At 33.1% G+C, this 26,383-nt stretch overlaps 2 protein-coding genes across 2 annotated transcripts in view; one reads left to right on the plus strand and one right to left on the minus strand.

Moving 5' to 3' along the window:
• GABRR3 (gamma-aminobutyric acid type A receptor subunit rho3) overlaps nt 1-26,383 on the minus strand; it is a 237,968-nt gene that overhangs the window by 188,152 nt on the left and 23,433 nt on the right. Inside the window, exon 2 of the mRNA XM_032489963.1 lies at nt 7,482-7,596. The gene's annotated coding sequence lies outside the window, so the exon portion shown is untranslated. The remainder of the gene's footprint in view (nt 1-7,481; nt 7,597-26,383) is intronic.
• On the plus strand, nt 4,117-5,074 carry LOC106730599 (olfactory receptor 5H2-like). The gene has a single exon (XM_014565626.2). It carries the CDS (start codon nt 4,123-4,125, stop codon nt 5,050-5,052), a length of 930 nt encoding a protein of 309 aa, XP_014421112.2. The 5' UTR covers nt 4,117-4,122; the 3' UTR covers nt 5,053-5,074.

Genomic DNA, 26,383 nt, shown 5'->3' on the forward strand with positions numbered 1-26,383 from the left:
TGTTTGTTTGTTTGTTTCTGTAATGATGTGTTCCCTGATCAGCTAAACCTGTAAATGAAGGGAAACCCTGAGGATAGCAAATGTCCCAAGGCATCACCTTGTTAGAAATGAAGACCCTCAGGCCCAATCCTTAACCTACTGAAACAGAATCTGCATATTAAGAAAATTTCCAGGAGATTCACAGGAATTAAAGTTTAAGAAGCACTGATCTAGGCCACCTCCTACTGTGGTCCTTGGATTTCTTTTTCTTTTGCTCCTTCCACTGAATTTTACCTGGTAAGGTTTTTTCATAAATTTTCATCTTAAAGTGAGAAGTTACTTGTAGGTCTGGAATGTGAGCAAAGTTTACATAAGGAGGACAACACTCTTAGAGTTGTTACCTGAAGGGAATCTGGAACTCTGGCTTAATTAAAATCAAGTGTGAGTAGCTCAGACAAAACCACACTGATCAAGGCACACAGAGCATCAAAAACTACAGATAAATTGAAGTTTGCATAACTACGTCAGAAGTGTCACCTGTGGTGGAAAATACTGTAATTTCAATAGTTAAAACTAGAACTGATGTTTATCACTTGATGTTTATGATTTCACAGACTATAATGCCCTGTGGGATAACCTGGACTTCTACATGTTCAAATCTATAATACCCAGAAGAAGAGCTTAGTTTTGTCCTGAAGGGAATCCCTGGGTGCTATTAAGGAAATTTAGTTCTTCATTCCTTCCTCTTTTGGCAAAAGTGAAACAGTTGCATAACTGGTTGACTCACGTTCAAAGCAAATTTATTTAAACAACAGTTTCCTGATCTTGGGAAATAAAGCCTCCAAAATAAATGGGTGTATAAGGAATTGCTACTTGTGTTATTGTCATTCCAGTGCTGTTTTATTATTTTCTACTTAGAAAGCCTAACTCTTCAAAGGGATCTCCACAATTTCTTACAAGATATGGGTAAGAGAGAAATTGATTCTATAATATTCATTGTTCTTTAAGTAAAATAGTCAAAATACTGTACAATTTATAATAATTTTAGATTGATTTACAAAATACAAAAAAATGCCAGTGGAAAATGTAAAACAATGAATAAATTGTCTGTATATCTTATTTTTGTGACTAAATCTGGATAAGCAAAACACCTGTAAGACTGAATTATTCCCTTTAATGATAATTCATTATCTTTCTAATATAACTAAAATGATTTTGTAAGTTTTGGTGTACTAGAAAGTTAAACAATTTAAACTGGATTTAAATATCAGGTCACATGTGTCCTATGTGAAAAATCTTTCAGTTATTCTCATTAAATATCCATTCTTTTTAGTTGATCACAATCTCAGATTAAACTTTTAAGGTAAGTCATTTATATTAGCTCCTCTATTCTTTTGCGTACTTGTGACAGCAATTTTGTTGACTATTTTAAATACAGAGAAAGAGAAAGAGAGAGAACGCGCAAGAAGTATGTAGAAAATATCTCTGCTCTTTCCAGCTTTACAACTTAATAAAGACACATACACATATTGAACTTGAGAATTTTCAATTATTAGTGATTTGGGATTTCATGAAAAGGAGCCTATTCCAATTAAAAGTACATTTAACAACTGGAGTTATTTGCAATGGTTATTTTAATCACCTGAATTAGGCTTCAGTCTTTGGCTCAGTTTTGCTCTACGAGAAAAACTGGTGGAAGAGAAAGTGCTGTCAAGTAAACCCAGCAGTATTTCTAAAGAAAGTCAGTTCTAATGACTGTAATAACAAATATAAAGCAATTTTTAATTATGGAAAGAACTTTCCAATAATGCTAGTATGTTTATGAACAAAATTTCCAGGATAAACTTTAAAATGAAACACTCTCTTTTATACACAAATTCCCTAAGAAAATGAACTTAGAATTTTGAATAAAAGAATAAGAAAAGATTCCCAGTGTTCACAACATTTAATGAAAACCAGAGTTAAGACAAAGATTCACCTGTAAACTTTCCCCTTACATCCTTTTCAGGGTTTATCTGGTACTACCCCTGTCTTCATTTGCTTGTCTTTCCTACACTTATCTCTCCACATCATTGCTATGCTTTTCTATTCCTCCTCCTCCTTTTTCTTCCACCCTCCCAGATTTCTGACTTCCAGTTCTCCTACCCTATTTCTCTTTTTGATGCTTTCCTCTCTTCTCTTTCAAAAACTTTTATTTATTTTGTCCATGGGCAGTAACCAAATTCCAACTGTTGTCCACATTTTTTTAGCGTAATCAAAAATACTTCCTTCACGTTGTACACCATGTTTCCTATTCATTTGTCACTATTCTCTAGCATCAACTCAATCGTAACCTGAAAACTGCTCTCCCTAAAGACACTAAAAATCTTTAATTTCTCGCACTCAATGAACTCTGTTTACCCCTTATTCTACCACAGCATTCATTTTGCCAGTTGGTGCTGTACTTACTTCATTATGACCTTGAGTGTTTTTTCTCCCTTTATGGTCACAACACTCAGCTCTCCAGTTTCCCTCCTGCTTCTCTGATCACTCTGCTGAGTATCCTTTTCCAGTTTCTCCCTTATTTCTCTCTTTGGTTGGAGCCAGAGCACTTGTTTCTAACAGGAAACTAGTTATCTGAATAGAAATTTACCATTACATAGAAATTCCAGGGAGATTGGAGGAATCAGGTAAAAATGGGCAGGAACAGAAGGAAGCAATACAGTGAGTCAACAGCCAAAATCAAATTTCTACACTTGCTCGGCAGAACTTCCTATCACTGCTACTGAGCTCAGGATGCCACAGCCCACACTGATGATGCAGTTGGTGCAGACAGAGGATACATTTGCTGGGGTCTTGATATAGCTGCCTTGCCTGACTTTACAACCAAAATTCCCTTTTTTCCATTTGTTTCCCACTCTTCATATTACAAATCCAGTGTGAGTGTGTTCGACTGTTCAAACCTAGATCAAGTCCTCTCACTCTAGGTGCAAAGGGAATGGGAAAGTGAGTTTCTGGCTCTTTTGACTCCTAGAGAAGTGGTTACTTTTGCCTGATACCAACAGTCATGTGGTAGAAAAGAGGATCACTTTTTATCTATCTAAAAATGACATGTATCCACTTCAAAACTTCTGTAATATAACTTCCTCAAGTTTCTTTCCATGCCCTTTTTCTTTTTACCTTATGCACACTTCCCAATGGTTAGGTCATCCATAAGTATGCCTTTACCTACCCAAATACTCCCAAGTCATTGTTTCCATTAACCTCTAACAAACTCATTGTTAGTAAGCTATCTCACTTGGATGTTCAGAGGAGAACCATCTAATCATCAAATGTCTCCGCTCTTCTTCACTGTCCACTCCCTTCAAATCTGTCACAGAGTCCTACTGATTTTACATTCTCATTTATCTTGATTTCTTTGTCCTCCTCATCACTTCCAATAACATATTATACATTGACTAAAAACCTCACATGCATTTGAATCAACTGGAGAGTATTTTTGAAATATAGATCATTAAACTTCAGTCTTGCTCCCATAGAATCAGTATGTACAGTAATACCTCACTATCTATATTTTGTACAAAAAGTTCCCCAGACAATTCTGATGTGTATTCTGGTTTGCGAAACACTGGACAAGAGTATCAGCTTCCTAATACATTATTCCTAACTCTGGTTTCCCCTCCCTACAAAGTATTTTCTCCATCACCCAATATTTAATTTAAAAAATATCTTACAATGCCACTTCTAGACCTAAAAGTTTGCAGTGCATTCCTAAGGAACAAAATTCAAGATCCTTCAAGTGGCATCCAGTTCTTTTTATAATAATTCAAACTTCTTTTCCCTAGACTCTCATCCATGTCCCAGACACAGAATGTCCCAAATATGCTAAAGTATCCCCATAACTTTAGCTCATGCTTAGAATGTCTTTCCTTTTGTCTAAAACTTCTAATTCCTGCACATTTTTTGAACTGAAATATTTGCATTTTCCATTATATTCCCAAAATTAGTTTCCATTATAATGGTAGTAGTAAATTAAATTAAAGGCATTCTGATAAGCACATGGTTTTATTTCAACTACTTATTCCAATATTCTTTTTATATACTTTTAGTGAGTGTTCTTTTTACATTTACTGCATTTCATTTCAGGAGCCATCCAGTAACAACATGGATATTAAAAATGCAACATCACTGACAAAGTTTGTTCTCACAGGCCTTACATATCAACCAGAGTGGCATATTCACCTGTTCCTGATGTTCTTGATGATATACCTCATCACCATCATGGGAAACCTTGGGCTAATTGCTCTCATCTGCAATGACCCTCAACTTCACATTCCCATGTACTTATTCCTTGGTAGTTTGGCCTTTGTGGATGCTTGCATATCCTCCACAGTGACCCCCAAGATGCTGGTCAATTTCCTAGCCAAAAGTAAGATGATATCTCTCTCTGAATGCATAACACAATTATTTTCCTTTGCATTCAGTGCAACCACAGAATGTTTTCTCTTGGCAACAATGGCATATGATCGCTATGCTGCCATATGCAAACCATTACTTTATCCAGTGATTATGACCAATAGACTATGCATTCGACTATTAGTTTTAGCATTTGTAGGTGGCTTTATTCATTCCATAATTCATATAGGTTTTTTATTCAGATTAACCTTTTGTAAGTCTAACATAATACATCACTTTTACTGTGACATCATGCCATTGTTTAAGATTTCTTGTACTGACCCTTCACTCAATGTTCTGATGGTTTTTATCTTCTCTGGGTCAATACAAGTGTTCACCGTTCTTACTGTTTTTGTCTCTTATACACTTGTTCTCTTTACAATCTTAAAAAAGAAGTCTGTACAAGGCATAAAGAAAACATTCTCCACCTGTGGAGCCCACCTCCTATCTGTCTCTTTATACTATGGGCCTCTTCTCTTCATGTATGTGCGCCCTGGATCTGCACAAGAAGATGATCAAGATATGGTGGACTCCCTATTTTACACTGTTGTAATTCCTTTCTTAAATCCAATTATCTACAGCCTGAGAAATAAGACAGTCAAAGATTCACTGACAAAAGTGTTAAAGAGAAATGTTTAGATCTCATACTGTTGTCTGTTGTCTTTTTATTAAAATTGTCATAATTGTAAAGATTGCACATGGGCTCTGTTTTGGTAGTGTTCCAAATTTTTTGCAGTTACAATTACTCTAGTGTTTTAATGATTTAAAGTGTAGCACTAATATACTCCTTAAAATATTTGTATATGTTGTTTAAAATATACAAAAAATTTTAAATAAGTGTTTATATTATGTTAGAACAATTAAAGCAGAAGACAGTAAAAACATTTTAAATGCTTGTATGTTCTTCAATGTAGCTTTATAAAATCAGTAAGTACTGAAACAGTGCAGTTCCTCTAACAAGACTCGATTATGTTGTCTTTGACAGTAATGCAGCTGTGTAGCCTGGAGATTCATATCACATTTAAATCTACAGTGGAGGCAGGTTTGTGTTTGAGTGAACAGAAGCAAATCCAGGAATTCTGCTAGGGATCAAAAGGTTCTTATATTCCACTCCATTTGGTACATGATGAATTATACTTCTTGTAGGGGTTCAATACTCATAACACATAGAGAAATAACCAGAAATTGCCAAAGCAATGAGGAAAAAATGAGAATGGATTTAAGACAGTAAAGGTGGAGCCAAACTGTAAAAGAATGCCCTTAGCCTAGTGTATGTCTACTGAGTAACCAGAAGGAGAGTTATCTCTTGCATACGTTGCCTTGAAAGGCACATTTCAGCTATGTTCGTATGTTGTAGGGTAACTTGAAAAGCTTCACTAATTCAGAAAGCTAGGAGATGATATTTAAGAATAATCTAAAGTATCATACACATCAAGTAAATTATTCTTATTCTTATCACTAGGATTAGCAACTGGAACAGACTATGACCAAATATCAGGGAGAAGCTATTCAATTAGATGTTTTATTTAAATACTTGTCTTATTTAAAGTAGATAAGCATTCAATAAATAAAATTATTTTATCATCTGAAAGTCTACTTCACAAGATGAGATTAGGTCATCTGCCCTCTTTTTGTTGCCCTAAGGGATACTCCAAAGCCCTTGGAAAGGGAATGATGGAGCACAATCCAGCTGCTTTTATGTTTTGTCCCAGAAAATTACTGTTATTGCAAGTCTCTATTTAAAAAATTTTTGTTGCTGTGTAACATTCTAAGTATATTAATGATTCCCTATCAATTGACTTGATTTTGACTTGTTCATTCATTACTATGACCCCAAAACTAGATCAATAACATAAACAGCTAGTATCTTCTGCATTGTAATGGTCTGCTTACCTAATTGATCCTTTCCTTAAATCAGAAAGTTGACATCAAGCTATAAATATATGACAATTTGTTACCTGTCAAGTCTTAATTTAGGCTAGGTGACTATGGAACAGACAGCTGGAGGTCTCTCAGAAATCAGAATTCCCGTGTAGCCTTCTCTTATGTATTCTGGTCTATAGATTCCTCTTCTATGGTTTATCCTTAGTGTAATGTCAGCTACTTTATGCCTTCCAGAAATTCACCAAAATCCCTAGTCCACTGATGTGATCTCATTCTCACTTCTGTTATAGATATTTTTCTCTTTTTTGTACTTCATTTTTGTCACTTCAATGGCATATTGGGAAAGAGATAATATATACACCTGTGTAAAAGTCACATTTTGAACAAAACATGATATTATTTAGTAGTTATTTAAATGTAAAGGATATCATGTTGCTAAGTCTACTCAGTTGTGTGGAACACTGGTGATGTTTGATTAAACCATCCCATGGAAATACTAATAATATACACAAAATACACTTTATTATAAAAGTATATTGAATTTCTTAACTGGGAGATTTAAAATATCCATAATTCTATCTTTATAAACATGTGTATACATATTTTTTCTCACTATTTTATAATACCTTCTACTGGTCAGAAATTATCTGACAAAATTATTCAATATTTTGTTCAAAAAAAACAAAAGAATTTGGATTTAGGGAAAAACAAAGAGATACCGATTAAACTAGACTAGTAGTTCTAAAGTCTGTTTTGTTGACTGACTATGGTAGAACTGTATTGAGAGTACATTGGGTATGTGTCAAAAACTCTCAGTTCTCAGCTTTTTTTTAGCTCTTTTTAGAAAGAGGTTCTCAAACCTTAGTGGGCTTATAATTACATAGAAATCTTGATAAAACACAGATTGATAGGTACCATCAATGTTTTTGATTCAGCAATGTTAATGCTGTTGGTTTGGGATCATATTTATTGAACCACCATTTTGGACTAAATTTTGAGACCCCTTCTAATTCAAATGTTGAACCCCTAACTTCTAATGTGGTGGTATTTGGATTGACAACTTCAGGAGGCAATTAGGGCTAGATTATGTCATCATGAGGGTGAGGCCTTCCCAGTGAGATTAGTGCCCTTATAAGAAGAGAGAAAGGAGAACTCTCTCTGTGTGTGTCTATGTGAGTACTCACCAAAGAAACACTATGTGAACTCAGAGAGAACGCAGCTGTCTGTAAGTCAAGAAGTGGGGTCTTTCCATGTACTGTACTGCTGGCACCTCAATCTTGAACTTCTCATCTTGCAGAACTGTAAAAAATCAATGTCTGTTGTTTAAGCCACCCACTGTATGATATTTTGTTATAGGAGCTGAACAGACTAGGAAATCACTGTTTTAAAATAATCAGTAAAGCAAAATTGTTACAGTATCAAAAAATTTAGAGAACAAAGGAGTTTTTACATATCCTCTATTCCCTGCTTAGATAGTGCTATGCAAATATACTAAAAGTTTCTACCCTCTGTATTCTACTTTATTCCTTGTTTTGAGCAGGTAGATAATAGATGCTGATATTAGATGTCAGCACCTGTTTCAAAGAATGAAGAAATGTGAACTTTTTAATATCTTTTTATTGGAAACCATGATTGACAATGATGATAGCCTATCAAACTTCATTGCCTCATTTCAATAACATTAATGGGAAGAAAATCTGTCCATTAGAAAAAAAGTAATTATTAAGCTGGGTCAAATTCTGCATCATTCATTACTCTTTAAAAATTTTTATACACAACATGTTTGACTTGCCAAAATAATGTGATATTTGTCCCTTCCAAGTAGGTACTCTCTAGGTGAGACTTAACAACAATAATTAATAATCTTATCATAATATCCCCTAAATTTTTCTAAAAAAGAGAGAAATTCCCTAAATATATAGTGAGTATTAAAAAGACTTCAAAATTTGTGAGATTGTAAGTTTGGAGCAAAAAGCAAGACCCAACTATACAGTGCTTATAAAGAACCCATTTTAAATATAAAGACCCAAATAAGTTAAAAGTAAAAGGATGGGGAAAATGTATCATGAAATACTAGAAAAGACCCTGAAATAGCTCTATTGAAAGAAATCAAACTGATATATTGATATTATTGACATCATTGACACTCTACACACAACAGCAGAAAACATAGTATTTTAAAGTACACAAGAAACATCTATCAAGATATAACAAGTTATTGAGTTGGATATATCACTTATGTATGCTTTCTCTGTTTTGAAATATTCTATTGTAGTCCACTCTCTTTCTGGAATAAATTAAATTGGAGAGATATTTTAAAGCATGCAAGTACATTTTAAATGTGTCATGTCAATTCTTTCTCAAGAAAGAATCTCAAACTAATTATCCTCAATGAAGACTTACTGACAAAAGTCAAATGATTTATACCTAAAGGATTTATACGTCCCATTGTACTAGAGACCAATGCTTTAAAACGAAGGAGGAAAGTTCTGCTGTAGTTTCCTTACCCTTCCTTTCTCTTCCCTTCCTTCCTTTCCTTCCTTTTTTTCCTTATAGTGATCTGTTACAAAACAATTTTCTAACAAATTTCTTTATATAGATTTACTGATAACTAGTGTTTTATATACGTATTAGAGTCTTTCAATTTGACAAATTCATGTAATATTTGGAAAGCAAAATGAAGCAGTGGCATTTTCTCTTCCAGTGCAAGTGAATATGCAGGCTCAAGATGACATGAGTAGGGCAGCAGATACCTTCGCATCCTATTGTTTAGTAATCAGCGTTATGAGAGGGGGAAGCTCGGGTTGCAATAGCAGTGGTAGCTGTGGTAGCAGCAGCTTTCTGATCTCTATATGGAGCAATAGAGCTGTGACTGAAAATAAAGCCCAATGATTTTTTTTAAAAGCAACTAATTTCTTGTATTTTTCCTGACATTTGAATAGCAGTTTCTGTCTCCTGCGTCAAAATATGACAGCATCTCTTTGAATGCATTTCTATAGCTTTACAATATTAGAATCTTCACAAGGGTCTCATATTATAAAACTAGTTTAATATCTAAATGAGTTCCTGTTAGACTATTCATAAATATAAATATATATGTGTGTATGTGTACATATACGTATATATAACATATACATATAATTGGCAAAAGATTAATCATAAATATAGATAAATAAAACTACAAATTTAGCTATACAAATAACTCCTTGGCTCAACAAAATATAGAGATACCTGAAAAAGTACCAAGCATAACATAGTGAAGAAAACTTGCAGTAGAAACAAGCTTCTTATTTTTCAAGCACAAATTAGAGCAAGAATGAATATGAAGATGATTCATGAGAACTAGATTAGGCTATAATTTATACTGTTGGAAGCAGGCAGGCTTCAGGAACCCCCACTGAACTGAGACTAACACCATCAGGCAAATACCACAAGTTCCAGAAAGGAGTCAGTCAATCAACAAATTACAATAACTTAAAATTGATTCTTATCCTGTATTTTTAAAAGTTTATAAGATGATAGGAAGATAACTATATTTACAGTCTGAATACCTAGTTACAATACACTATATGATTTAGAGAAAGTCTAAATGTGAATTTATCCCATCTGCTAAATGGGGAAAGTAGCAGTATCCTTTAAGAGCTGTTGTGAGGGTTAAACAAAGTAAGAGAATTTGCTTTTTAAACAAAAAAATACTTTGCATTTTTACATTTTACCTCTAGTCGTTCTTCAGCAAAAAATTTTAAATCCACAACTTTCACAACCCTACAGAGTGAGGTCTGTTATGGCCTCTTGAGTCCCTGATTCCTCTCTTAACTCATTCTGAGTTTGGCCCAGCCAGATGGTAGAAGATGAAACTTGTTTTGATAAGCATGAACCTCCTAGTGAGATACTAAACTTGGGTAAATTCTGCATTTTATTTTTTGTGCAAAAGAATATTTCACAATAATATATATCAAAATAATCAAAGAAAAATTTCTTCTGTATGTTTAATTATATACCCCAGTAAATTTCATGATAATAAAGGCATATTTAATAGAAACTTATTTCATTTCAATCATACACATAAGGAAAAGCCAATAAATAAATTTTTTCACCTCAAAGACATTGCTAGCTCACATTATTTCTCCTGAGTTTGTTACTCTGATTCTGTTGTACTAGTTTTAATTTAAATATAAAAACACTTAGGTAAGATTTATTACACTACTAGGCATCTTATATAAGCTGCTTAGAAAACTTACAAATAAATTATGTAACTGGAAAGTGAAAATGTGCTGATTCTAGAAGACACAATAAACTGAGTTGTATATCACCTATAAAGGAGCTAAGAAACAAATGACCTCTTCAAAACAACACAACAACAAAGACAAACAAATGATCATTCACATCTCATCACAAACAATAGAGCCCAAAAGACAGTAGAACAACATCTTTAAAGTGATAAAAGAAAATAAAAAATATGTCAACTGAGCACTCTATATCTGATGAAAATATATTTCAAGAATAAAAGCACAGTAAAGATATTTTTAGACAAGAAAGACTAAGGGAATCTACTATTAGTATCACTATGGAAAAAGCAACTCTTAAAAATAAAGGAAAATGAGTTCCAGTGGAAACTTGGAACTTCAGGAAGAAATTAAAAACTCTGAAGATAATTCTGTAGATAAGTAAGAAAGAGTATTTTTCCATTATTTTCTTTAAAATACATATGGATGTCTACAGCAAAAATTACAATTCATATTGGGGCTATAAAATATACAGACTTTTTTAAAACCATTTTTTATTGATTTATAATCATTTTACAATGTTGTGCCATATTCCATTGTAGAGCACAATTTTTCAGTTATACATGAACATATATATATTCATTGTCACATTTTTTTCTCTGTGCGCTACCATAAGATCTTGTGTAAATTTCCCTGTGCTATACAGTATAATCTTGTTTATCTATTCTACAATTTTGAATATACAGATTTAATATACATGGCTACTATGCCTCCTTACAGGCAAGGCAGTGTATAAATAGTTCTATATGACTATATACTGCTCAGTTTTGTCTGAAATGGTATATTAACTTTAAGCAAATTTTTAAAAGAGCTAAGAATGTATACTGTAATCCTAAGAGCAGTCATACACATATACACACACACACATAAACAAGCAGAGAGGTATAGAAAAAACAGACATTACAAACATAAGACAAATAGTAAAATATAAGACATAAGTCCAATCCTATTAATAACTAATTAAAGATAAGTGGACACCAAGTACTCACATAAAATGACAGAGATTCTTTCAACAGATTATCAAAAAGCAAGAGAGGATTCTGGAAAGATGGTAGGAGCACCAGAAATCTTTCTCCCTACCTAAACAAAAATTGCACTGGCAGAATCTAATAAAAATACTATGGAACTATTAAATCCATTAAAGGCTTGTAACTTCCAAGGAAGGTTTGGACAGTAAATTGTGGTTAATTTTGGTCAGTTTCAGCTCTTAGCTCAGTCACCTATCCCCTACTCCATGGCAGGTAGCTGTGTGTGTGTTCCTGGAGCAGCTGGCAAACATGAAGGAGCAAGGGCAGGCAAAATGGATCCTGTTATCCAAATATTGGGGATTTGTGCAGTGATTGCTGATCATGAATTCTGATCACAGAGATAGAGACAAAGAAGAAATGGTCATTTTTGTTCATCTCTAATCATTGTTATAAGCCCATCCCCATTTGACTGAAGTGACATCCAGGGAATTTAAAAGGCTGGCACCCTTTCCCTTCCCTTAATTTTTCTATTTTTCCCCTTTTGGATCCAAAGACTAGTATATCCAAAAGCAACCACATGTATGGGAAAAATTAGAAAGTTACTATGCATGCCCAGGGAAAGGTGCAGGCTCAGAAAGAAACCTGAAAAGAACTTAAATTCATACTTCAGACTGATCCTCAGTAAAGAGACAGCCTATAACAATGAAAAAACAAGAAACAAAACAAAACCCAAAACTGCAAAGAGCAAACCCTGGAGAAGGTGAGAATTTAATTTCCAGAGTTAACACATTATTAGGTCCAAATGCTCAATTTTTAACAAAAAATTATGAAACATACAAGGAAACAGGAAACTATGACCCATTCAAAGAAAAAAAAATCAACAGAAATTGTCTCTGAAAAAGATCTGATGTCTGATCTACCAGCTAAAGACTTTAAAATGATTGTCTTAAAGATACTTAAAGAACTACAGGAAGATGTGGAAAAAGTCAAGAAAATGATCTATAAAGTGGAAATATTAATAAAAAGAAACCTAAACAGAAATTTTAAAATTATGGAGCTGAAAAACACAGTAACTAAAATAAAAATTCACTAGAGGGATTCAAAGACAGATTTGAATAGTTAGAAGAAATAATCAGTGAACTTGAAAATGGGACAACAGTAATTATCAAGTCTGAAGAACAGAAAGAAAAAGGTTGAAGAAATGTGAAGAGAGGCTAAGAAATCAATGATAAACCATCAATAAGACCAATATATAATCCTAGAAGAGAAAGAGAAAGGGGCAGAGAGAATATGTGAAGAAAAAAAAAAAACTGACTCAAAACTTCTGATAATTGATGAAAGACATGAATATAAGCATCCAAGAAGCTCAACAAACTCCAAGTAAGATTCGCTCAAAGAGTTTAAGTTAAGACACAAAATCAAACTTCCAACAGCTGAAGACAAAGAGAGAATTTTGAAAGCAGCAAAAGAAAAGTGACTCATAACATAAAAGGGGTCCCCAGTAAGATTATCAGAATATTTTTCATTAGGAACTTTGGAGGCCAGGAGGCAATGGGCCAATGTAGTCAAAGTGCAAAAATGAAGAAAACTGTCAACGAATAATTTTACATCTGACCAAATGTCTTCAAAAATGAGGGAGAAATTAAGACATTCCTAGATAAACAAAAACTTAGGGAATTCATTACCACTAGACCCATGACACAAGAAAGGCTAAAGGGAGTCAGTACTGCAGGTAGAGTAAAAGAACAGTAAATGGGAACTCAAAACTGTTGGAAGAAATACAGATCTCAGTAAAGATAAATGTATAGACAATTATAAAAGCTATTATTATTGTAACAATGATGCATAACTCTACCTTCTGTTTTCTACATGATATAGAGACTAACATTTTTAACTGTTATTTACTAAAAAGTTAGTGTTATTATAACTGGTGGCAACCCTCAGAAGAACACAAAAAAAGACAAAGTATATTACCAGAAATTAAAAAAAAAACATTTACACTAATAAATGGATCAATTTCTCAAAAAGACATAATAGCCCTCAATGTGTATGACCCTAATAATAAAGAATAATGGAGGAAACTGATGGAATCAAAGAGAGAACTAGATAAACCTATTATCTTTATTGAAGATTTTAACATTTCTCTCTCAACAAGTAATAAAACAACTCAACTAAGTGATAAACAAAATTATAGTTAGAAGAAACAAGATCTGGGGTGGGGAGGGTGTAGCTTAAGTGGTAGAGCATATGCTTAGCATGCACAAGGTCCTGGGTTCAATCCCCCACACCTCCATTAAAAGCATAATTAAATAAATAATTTTTTTTTAAAAAAGAAGAAACAAGACCTGAAGAACACTATCAACTTTCTTAACATAATTAACAATTTGCAGAACAAGACAACCAATATCATCAGGAAATAGATTCCTTTCAAGATAATCACATGCTGGATTCACATGTCTCCACAAATTTAAGAGAAATAAAATTATACAGGGTATGTTCTTTATCCATAATGGAATTAAACTAGAAAACAGTAATAAGGTATCTAGAGAAATTGCAAATATTTGTAAATTGAAAAAGGTACTTCTATATAATCCATGCATCAAAGAATTCACAAGGGAATCTAGAAGAAAATCGAAATTAAATGATAATAAAAGTAGGGAGAGGAGCCAAGATGGTGGAGTAGAGAGACTCAAAGCTCACCCTCTCCCACAAATACACCAAGAATTATGCCTACAAACCCACAGAATCCAATAGCACACAAAGAACATCATACATCATGATCAAGTTGGGTTCATCCCAGGGACAAAAGGATGGTTCCACATATGCAAATCAACATGATATACCACATCAACAAGAGAAAGAATAAAAATTACACGATAATCTCAATAGATGCAGAAAAAGCATTTAATTAAGTTCAACACCCATTTATGACAAAAACACTTACCAAAGTGGGTATAGAGGGAACATATCTCAACATAATAAAAGATATTTATGACAAACCTACAGTCAGCATAATACTCAATGGTGAAAAGCTGAAAGTCTTCCCCCTAAAATCTGGAACATGACAAGGATGTCCACTCTTACCACTTTTATTCAACATAGTATTGGAAGTCCTAGCCATAGCAATTAGACAACAAAAAGAAATAAAAAGGATCCAAACTGGAAGAGAAAAGGTAAAACTGTCATTATATGCAGAAGACATGACACTATACATAGAAAACCCTACAGGCTCTACACAAAAACTACTAGAGCTAAAAAAAAAGAATTCAGCAAGGTAGCAGGATACAAGATTAACACACAGAAATCAGCTGCATTTCTTCACACTAACAATGAAATATAAGAAAAGGAAAGTAAAGAAATCCCTTTTAAAATTACGTACAAAAATTAAAATACTTAGGAATAAATCTGATCAAGGAAGTGAAAGACTTATATATGGAGAACTACAAAACACTAAGGAAATTAAAGATGACTTAAAGAAATGGAAAGATATCCCACTTTCTTGGACTGGAAGAATTAATATTGTTAAAACATTCATACTACCCAAAGCAATCTACAGATTTAATGCAATTTCTATCAAATTACCCAGGACATTTTTCACAGAACTAGAACAAATAATCCTAAAATGTATATGGAATCACAAAAGACCCAGAATTGCCAAAGCAATATTGGGAAGAAAAAGAATGAAGCTGGAGGAATAACCCTCTGAGACTCAGACAATACTACAGAGCTACAGTAATCAAAACAGCATGGTAACGGTACAAAAACAGACATATGGATCAATGAACAGAATAGAAAGCCCAGAAATAAACCCACAAATCTTTGGTCAATTAATCTTTGACAAAGAAGGCAAGAACATACAATGGAGTAAAGACAGTCTCCTCAGCAAATGGTGCTAGGAAAACTGGACAGCTACACGTAAATCAATGAAGTTAGAACACTCCCTCACACCATACACAAAAATAAACTCAAAATGGCTTAAAGACTTAAACATAAGACAAAACAATATAAACCTTTAAAGAAAACAGTCAAAACATTGTATGACAGAAATCTCAGCAATGTTCTCCTAGGGCAATCTACCCAAACAATAGAAATAAGAGCAAAAATAAACAAATGGGGCCTAATTAAACTTATAAGTTTTGCACACCAAAGGAAATCATAAGCAAAACAAAAAGACAACATATGGAATGGGAGAATATATTTGCAAGATGAGACTGACAAGGGATTGATTTCCAGAATATATAAACAGCTCATACAACTCAGTAAGAAAAAAACAAAAAGCCCAATCCAAAAGTGCAGAAGACCTAAACAAGCAATTCTCCAATGAAGACATACAAACGGCCAATAGGCACATGAAAAAATGCTCAATATTGCTAATTATCAGAGAAATGCAAATCAAAACTACAATGAGGTATCACTTCACACCAGTCAGAATGGCCATCATTCAAAAGTCCACAAATGATAAATGCTGGAAAGGGTGTGGAGAAAAGGGAACCTTTCTACACTGTTGGTGGGAATGTAGTTTGGTGCCGTTGTGTAAAACAGCACAAAGATTCCTCAGAAGACTATAAATAGACTTACCATATGATCCAGCAATCCCACTCCTGGGCATATATCCAGAGGGAACCTTAATTCAAAAAGATACATGCACCCCAATGTTCGCAGCAGCACTGTTTACAATAGCCAAGACATGGAAACAACCTAAGTGTCCACTGACAGATGACCGGATAAAGAAGTTGTGTTGTATTTATATAACGGAATACTACTCAGCCATAAAAAATAATAAAATAATGTCATTTGCAGCAACAAGGATGGTCCTGGAGAATGTCATTCTAAGTGAAGTAATTCAGAAAGAGAAAGAAAAATACCATATGATATCACTTATACATGGAATTAAAAAAAAAGACAAATGAACTTATTTACAAAACAGAAACAGACTTACAGATATAGGAAACAAACTTATGGTTACTGGGCGGGGGGAAGGGAGGAGGAAGGGATAACTTGGGAGTTCAAGATTTGCAGATACTAGCTACTATATATAAAATAGATAAACAACAAATTTATACTGCATAGCACAGGGAACTATATTCAATATCTTGTAGTAACTTATGGTGAAAAAAGAATATGAAAATGAATATATGTATGTTCATGTATGACTGAAGCATTGTGCTGTACACCAGAAATTGACACAACATTGTAAAATGGCTATTTTTCAATAAAAAAATATATAAGGAAAAATAAAAGAAAATAGAAAGACAGACCCCAAATCTGAAAAGAAGTAGTTAAAATGCTGTTGTTTGCAGACAACATGATCTTACATATAGAAATCACCAAAGACCTGACATAAAATCTTTTAGAAATAATAAGCAAATTCAGTATCACTGCAAGATACAAAATCAATATACAAAAATCAGTTGTATTTCTACACACTATTAACATATAAAAGAAAGAAAGAATAAGAAAAATATCTCATTTACAACTGCATTACAAAACACCTAGAATAAAAGATAAAGGAATCAATTAAAGCAAGGAGGTAAAAGACCTATAAAATGTAAGCTATAAGAAACTGGGGGAAAATTAAAGTTGACACAAATAAATGGAAAAAATGCTCAAGGAACACAGATTGGAAAAATTAATGTTGAAATGTCCCATACTACCCAAAGCAACCTACAGATTCAAAGCAATCCCTATTAAAAATTCCAATGGAATTTTTCAAGAAACAAACAATCCTAAAATGCATATGACATCATAAAGGACTTCAAGTGTCCAAAGCAATCCTGAGAATGAATGAAGGTGGACATACCATGCTTCCTTATTAGAAAATATACAGTACAATGCTATAGTAATCAAAAAAGCATATTAATGGCATAAAAGCAGACACAAGTCAAAACAGAGAGTCCAGAAACAAACCCATTCATGTACAATCAATTAATTTAAAACAAAGGGACCAAAAGTATAAGATGAGGAAAGCTCAGTCATTTCAATAAATGGTGCTGGGAAAACTGGACAGCAACATGGGAAAGAATGAAGGTGGACCACTATCTTATACCATACAAAAAATTTACTTGAAATAGTTTAAAGAACTGAACATAAAACCTGAAACCATAGAACTCCTAGAAGAAAGTATAAGCAGTAAGCTCCTGACATTGATCTTCATAGTGATTTTTTGGATTTGACACTAAAAGCAAAGTACAACAAAAGCAAAACTAAACAAGTGCGACTAAATTGAACTATAAAACACCTGCATAGCAAAGAAAGCCATCAACAAAATGGAAAGTCAACCTACTAAATGGGAGAAAATATTTGCAAATCATGTATCTGGTGCAGGGTTAATATTCAAAATATATAAAGAACTCTTACAACTCAGTAGTGAAAAACCAAACAATCATTAAAAAAATGGGCAGAGGAGTTTAACAGATGTTTTTCCAATGAAGACATAACAGTTGGCTAAACAAGACAAAATATGAAATGGTGCTCAATATCACTAATCATCAGGGAGATGCCACAATCAAACCACAATGTGTTATAACCCCTTACTTGTTAGAATGGCTATTATCAAAAACCCAAGAATTACAAGTATCGGTGAGACATAGAGAAGAGGAAACACTTGTATCATGTTGGTGGGAATGTAAATTGGAACAGTCACTATCAAGAAGTATGGAAATTTATTTAAAAATTAAGAACAATTACTTTATGATCCAGCAATTCCACTTTTAGGTCAATTAGTTAATTAGTTACTGCTTCCATTTGTGTTAAAATTCATGAGACTCCCCCCAGTTTCAGAGATATTTTATAAACATAATTTGTATTTTTTTCTTTTTCCATAGCTTAATTTTTTTTTACATAGCACTTATACTCAACTGGAATTGTTTTTAGAATGCAATAAACTGAGAATCAGTTTGATTTTTTATAGCTAACTAGTCATTCCAAAAGCATTTATTAACTAACTCTTCTCTTATTCATTGATTTATTATGCCTCCATTTTGCTCATGCACAATCATACACTCATATGCACACGCATAAACAGAAAGGCCTACTTCAAGCCTATGTAATCTGCACAACAAAACCATGACAGTCCCAACCCATAAACTTACATTCTAGTAGGGAAAAGAGAAATTTTTAAATGCTGTTAAACTAAACAGTAGTAAGTATTATAATTGGGGAAGACTCTTCATCCTCTACGCAGTCTAAATATTAGGATTCTATGAGATTCAGCTGTAAGAGTCTCTATTCTATTCTTCCTATTCTTTTAAATGACTCCACCTATTTTTAGACTTTTAAAACCATCAATACGAAGATGATTCAGAATGTATATTTCCAACTCTGACAACTCCTCTAATCTCCAGACTTATGCACTGAACTGCCAAGCAGGACAGTGTTATCTGAACACCTCAAAAACATCTCAAATTTATCATGATCAAACAGCAACTCTCAAACTGTCCAACAAAAATGGTTTTCCCAAGTCTTGTCACTCTTGATTTCTGCCACTCCCACCAGCTGAGTAAGAAATTAGAGGTCATCCGCCATCTCCTGCTATCCCATCCGAACTTTCACAAGAACTGTTAACTGTCTCTGAACTATCTGAAATGTGCCCAAATTTCTCCATTTACATGAATTCACATAATTCCATGTTGCCATCATCTCTCACCCAAACAGTATTAATAGCTAAGACTGGTCTCCCTTACTGCTGTCCTTGTCTTCTTAATCATCATTCAGAAAATAATTTTTAAATATTACTAACAGTTAAATTCTAAAATGAGTAATATCCTGCCCTTCAAGAATATGCATTTTCAGATAAACAACTGCCTAAATTTTAGCTATTTCCATGAAAATTTATCTTTATAGTTCCTAATGTCAATTGTAGACATTAATCTATTATGGTTGATGAATACCTATTTTTTAAACACCTCCATATTTCTCTCACCTTTGACAGTATATGAATATTTTCGATAATTTGATATTCAGTTTTTATTAGGGATGTGCAAATACTTTTCATAGCTATGCTTATATTTTCTTTCCTGTATGACTGTGGCATTATTTCTAAGTTAATAAAAACTCCTTTTGCTCAGTTAGATCCATCATGTGTCTATCAGATATGTTCCTTAAAAACTCAACTTTATTATGTAATCTTTTGTTCTTTTTTTATCCTAGAGACTTTCTCCTGGTGCCCTCCATCCTCCTGCTCCTGCCTGGAGAGGCTGCCCGCTGGGCCTGGCACTCAGCTGTCCTGCTGAGACCTTCCTTTGCTGACTCCCTGTGCTGGATACTCTTGTTTCCAAACTCTCTATATTGCTCTTCATGGTTTATTCTCTAACTTTGCTAACAAATCTTGATTGTCTCTTTGGCAGACAAATTTTGTAGTCTAGATGTGCTACAAATGATCTTTGTTCTTTCCTCATTCATGATTAATAGTTTGATTTCCATAGAATCCTAGATTTGAAGTATTTTTCATTTTGAATGTTGAAGGCATTTTCCCTTCATACTCATACTTCATACATATTTTCTTTTTCCTACCTTTTCCATCTCTTCCCTTTTCCACCCCTTCACTTTTCCATCCTTTTTCTTACCCATTCCTCTCCATTTCTTTTCCATCTCTTCCCATCCTTTTTTCATGCTTCTCTCCTCTCTCCTTGACTCCCCTTCCACCCATCTCCTTTTCTCTTATCTCTCCTCTCCCTACGTAACTCCCTTCTTCCTTTGTTCTTTTCCTCTTTCTTTCACTCTGAAGATTCAAATCTTTACTTCCTCAACAAAGTCAAACCTGAGGGTACATAACAGATATAATTCACATAAGAAAAGCAGAATAAAACCTAATTACCAGTTTTTAGAATAATAAGTTCTTTTCCTAATATCCTATGAAGATTGACATATTAAAATTATCATTATGAACTCATTGATTTTAATATATTGTATCTTAAATACTTATCCTTACTATTCATTTTAATGCCAAAATTGTCTTATCTTTGGCGAGTAGGACTTCAACTCAAAAACCTTAGCATGGTTCCTAAATCCTTCTGATATGACCATAGAAGTCTGTGATACATTTCCTGTTCTCTGGTGTAAGATGTTTATCTTAATTTTGCACATTTCCTGCCTCAGAATGGGAATTAGTTTTCCACAGGGGTCCTAGGAGCCTAGTTTCCGGTCTTTGTATGTGAGTATACAAAGACACACATATACTTTGTGCTTTGATTACCTTCCTTTGGAAGTGAGATTGCCTTTCTACATAGGTATGGATCGTGTTTATCTAACTTGAAGACTAATACTTTTACTTTTACTAAGACATATCTTAGGGTTACTTTTTCTAGGTCAAGTATGAGTATGTTTCAAAATGTACATTAAAGTCTTCTGTCAATCCCCAAATTTCCTTGAATTACAGTTTTAAATATAAATTTGTTACATTATTATTTTCCTTTAGGGGCTCCAATTTTTGTGGGGTATATCCCCCTTGCTAATTTGCCATACTATCATATGCTCTGTCTCTTATTCCTTTTTATTCCTTCTTAAATATTGTATTAGTTTCAGGTGTACAACATAGTGATTCAGTATTTTACAGATTATAATGCATATGTTATAAGATATTGGCTATATTCTCTGTGCTGTACAATATATCTTGTAGATTATTCATTTTATACATAATGGTCCATACCTCTTAATCACCTATCCCTGTCTTGCCCCTTTTTCCTCCCCTTTCCTCAACAGTACAAACAAATATGCTATCTATATCAGTGAATCTGTTTTTGTTTTGTTATACACATTAATTTGTTTTATTTTTTAGAGTCCACATATAAATGACAACATACAGTATTTTCCTCTTCTCTGATTTGTCTCACTATGAATAATACCATCCAGGTCCATCTATATTGTTGCAAACAGCAAAATGTCACTCTTTTTTATGGCTGAATAATATTCCATTGTGTGTGTGTGTGTGTGTGTGTGTGTGTGTGTGTTGTGTGTGTGTGTGTGTATACATCATATGCTTTATCCTTTCAGCTGCTGATGGACAATTAGGTTGCTTCCATATCTTGACTACTATAAGTAGCCATGTTGCTATTAAAATTGGTATGCATGTACATTTTTGAATTAGTGTTTTTGTATTCATCAGATATATACCCAGCAGTGGAATGGCTGGACCATATGGTACTTCTATTTTTAGTATTGTGAAGAATCTCTATACTGTTTTCAGAGTGGCTGCACCAATTTACATTCCCACCAATAGTGTACAAGGGTTCCCTTTTCTCCACATCCTTCCTAACGTGTTATTTGTGGTCTTTTTGATGGTAGACATTCTGACACAAGTGTAAGGGGATATCTCACTCTTTTTTTTAAATGTGTCAATTAAAAAAATCTTTTAATCTGCAAATTTCATATTCAAAATCCAGATTTTCACTTTTTCTTGAATACTAGGAAGGCCGGCACTGTTGGATCTTTTTTCTTTTTCTTTTTTTTCTTTTTTATATTTTTATAGAAGTACAGTCAGTTTACAATGTTGTGTCAATTTCTGGTGTACAGCATAATACTTCAGTCTTATAGGAACATACATATATTCGTTTTCATATTCTTTGTCACCATAAGTTAGAAGATACTGAATATAGTTCCCTGTGCTATACAGTATAAACTTGCTGTTCATCTATTTTATATATATTAGTATCTGCAAATCTCGAACTCCCAATTTATCCCTTTCCATGCCCTTCCCTCCCTGGTAATCATAAGTTTCTTTTCTATGTCTGTGAGTCTGTTTCTGTTTTGTAAGTTGAGGGGTTTTTGTTTTTGCTGTTTTTCTATTTTTTTAAATTTCATTAAAGTACAGCTGAAAACAAACTTATGGATACCAAAGGGGAAGGGAGTAAGATAAACTGGGAGGTTTGGAATTAGCAGATACAAACTACTATATACAGAATAGATAAACAACAAGGTCACAGTGCATACCACATGGAAGTATATTCAATAACTTGTAATAACCTATAATGAGAAAGAATATATATATATATGTATATGTATATAATATATATATGTATAGTCACTATGCTATACACCAGAAACTAACACAACACTGTAAATCAACTATACTTAAATTAAAGAAAAAAAGATGTCTAGGCTAATTTTGTGTATTTCCTGCCTCATAATGAGAATCAGACACTTTTTCAGGCAGGCCCTGTAAGCCTAGTTCACTAGGTTCTGGTCTATATTTCCTCTGAATCTTTTCAAATATTAAGAAAATATTTCCTACTTCAGTGGTAACATACACACAAAACATTACACACACACACACACACACACACACACACTGACACACACTTTTTGTCTTGATTTCATTTCTTTGGAAGTGAAACTGCCTTTCCACATGGAGGTGCAGGTCATTTTTCTTTAACCTGAAGATTAATACTTTCACTTTTACTAGGACATATCTTAGACTTCCTAATTCTGAACCAAGTATCACAAGAGTGTTTCAAAATATATAGTAAAGTCTTCTGTTGTTCTCCAAATTTCCATAGATTATAATTTTAAATATTATTTTTGTTTCATTGTTATTTTCCTTCAGTGCATCCAATGATTTGTGTGATGTATCATCCTTGCTAATTTTCCATACTATTCAATTCTCTTTAATTCCTTTTTTTATGGAAGTTTGTTTGATGTACAGTATTATGTTAATTTCATGTGTACAACATTGTGAGTCATTATTTTTATAGATTATAGTCCATTTAAAGTTGTTATAAAATATTGCCTATATTTCCTGTGTAGTACAATATATCACTATAGCTTATTTATACATAGTTAATCCTTTAACCCTATCTTAATCATGCCATTTCCTCTACCACTAGTAACTACTAGTGTTCTCTACATCAGTGAGTCTGTTTCTGTTTAGTATATTCATTAATTTGTTTTATTTTTTTATATTCTACTTATAATTTGCTTTAACCTCACTGTCTCACAGGGCATCTTTATATATGCTGGTGATGAATCTCCCTACAGAAATACATTGATGTCGGTGCCAGGAAACCCCTTAGGATTTAATAGAAAATTTTAAATTAGTACAGTAAGGAACATAATTATTGTCTCTGACCTATTTGTAGTCACCCACATTTTCATTCTTTTAATCCCAAATGTTTTAAAAACGAAGGTTTATATTCTGAAATTCTATGAGACCTAACACCATAAATGAAACAAGAGGTGTTACAAAACTCTTTTCAGTGAAATCTAACTAAGGCAAGTACTCTAATTTATTTTTCACTTCTAATATTAGTATTCATGAATATTTATTTATCAAAGGAATTAAGCATTTTTAATTGTTGTTAGATTTCAACTACTCCATTATTTTTCCAGCTTTTCCCCAAACTGAAGGCTCTGGAAAAAGTAGGATGAGATTGACACTTCAATTCACTCTGAACTTTTCTGATTAAGGAGAACTTCAAAATACAAAGGTAGGGACACAAGTAATTCTGTTAAATAATTCAGGCACTTATATGGAACGTTTTTTCTAGCTAGGCTGAATAAACAGTTATATGTCCTATTTTTAAACAAATAAATAAAATTTTCAACAAAGGGCCTTTATTTTGATATGAAAAAATAAATTCATTTTGACCACAGAATTAGTATGACTAAACACATCAGTCTTTATTCCTACTGGATCACTAAATAACAGTAAAAGATAGCCATTTAAAGGAAGACAAAATGTGTTTTCAAAAGCTGGATTAATATTTAAATGGTATTTCCTTTTTGAAAGTGTTGGAAAACTAAAGTATAAAGGCAAGCTTACTTTTATTAGCTTTGAATCTACTGTAACATACTTCAGAAAATCTTACATAATTTTCTTAGAAACAGAAAAATAATAGATGAGTCAATTCATATAAAAGATACCACATTTTTTATTTAAAAAATACATCATTGAAATATATCTGATATTGAAATATATTTGACATATAACACTGTGTAAGTTTAAGGTATTAAACATGTTCAGTTGATACATTGGTATATGGCAATATGACTGCCATAGTAGCATGAGTTAGCACATTATCATGCAATATATTGTCATTTCTTTTTTGTAGCGGGAGTAATTAGGATCTTGTCTGTTAGGAATTTTGATGATTATAATAAAATATTGTTGTCTATATTGAGTATAATTCGCGTTAGATCTACAGACAGATCTATTAGGTGCAAGTTAATGTCCTCAAACATCATTCCAATTCCTCCACCCCTGGCATTTTACTCTGTTTTTATGAGCTTGGCTTTTTCAGATCCACATGTAAGTTACATCATACAGTATTTGTTTTTCTCTGTCTGACCTCTCTCATTTAGCATAACATCCTTGAGGTCTACCCATGTTGTCACAAATGGAAGGATATCCTTCTTTCTCATGGCTGAATGTGTACTTTCATCCATTCTTCCTATGATAGGCACTTAGGTGCTTCTCTTTCTTGGCTACTGTGACTAATGCTGCAGTAAACACAGGAGTGCAGCTATCGCTTTGATAATCTGTTTTCAATTCCTTTGAGTACATACCCAAAAGTGGAAATGTGAGAACATATACTAGTTCTATTTTTAATTACTTGAGGAACCTCCATATTGCTACCCATACTGACTAAATCAATTTAAATTCCCACCAACGGTGTTTTTCCTCCATATTCTCAGCAACACTTGTAATATTTTGTCTTTTTGATGCTAGGTATTCTTACAAATGTGAGGTGATATATCATGGTTTTAATTTGCGTTTCCCCAATGATTACTAACGTGAACATCTTTTCATGTGTCTGTTGGACATTTGGATGTTTTCTGGGGAAAAGTTCTTTTTATTCCTCAGCCCATTTTGAAATTCATTGTTTATACATCTAGCATTGAGTTGTCTGAGTTTCTTAAATATTTTGGATATTAATCCTTAATTTTTTTAATGATGAATTATGAATAGATTTTTGATATTTCTGTCAAAATTAACAGACTCAATTTGCAGAAGAGGTCAATAAGGATCACTGTGAGGACCACCAAAAAAGTCACTAAGGTTTCTTGGTAGGATACTGAAAACAAGTTCACACATCCCAGGTCACTGGGGTGGAGGCAGGACTGGAATCAGTACTGCTTTTTCCCCAGAGCAGAGTATAGCTGTTACAAGAAGCATGAAGTCACAGCTAACCTCAAAATCCCTATAGTATAAAAAGGAAATTGTGTGTGCACATATAAAAAAAAGCACTGTGGATTGTACAACAGCCATTGCAAACTGTGCTGGGTACATAAGGAATGATTTAGAGTAGAGAAATTGTAAAGCAGAGTGATCTCGGGCATTTGGTTAAAACTTTATTAAGTACCATTATACATATACACTAAGCTTTACATAAAGGAAGAAAGGATCCAAATATATGGTAAAAATCAATAGGAATAATGGCATGCACAAAGTTAGTCTTTAAAGAAACGGGTACGACACTGAGAAAAGGGATGAAAGAGGTAATAATCAATCAATTTAATTCTTTAGCTCTCTGAGTTTACTTTCTTTAAAACTGACTAGTCCTCTCATTAATCCTTAGTCAACTTCATGAAATTCCTAAGGTATAAATTTAACATATTTGTAGTATAATATTTTCAAACATTCACACCACTGGGAGAGTATATGAACTTTATGCTCAATGAAAAACTGAATGTAGGAAAATTGATATAAAATTTATTTTAAGGATCTTTAATATAAAAACTAAAATTGGCATTATTTAGGAACAGTAAAGCAAATATGAGTATCCTAGATTTATTCACTATACTTGTATAAATTCATAAAGGCAATGGAAGAATCCTTCTTATGAATCTCAAAATAGTCTTGTGAATTCTGAGTTAACAGAGTTGAGGTCATAGAATCTG

Source organism: Camelus ferus, chromosome 1, assembly GCF_009834535.1.
Source record: "Camelus ferus isolate YT-003-E chromosome 1, BCGSAC_Cfer_1.0, whole genome shotgun sequence".
NCBI classification, from domain to species: domain Eukaryota; kingdom Metazoa; phylum Chordata; class Mammalia; order Artiodactyla; family Camelidae; genus Camelus; species Camelus ferus.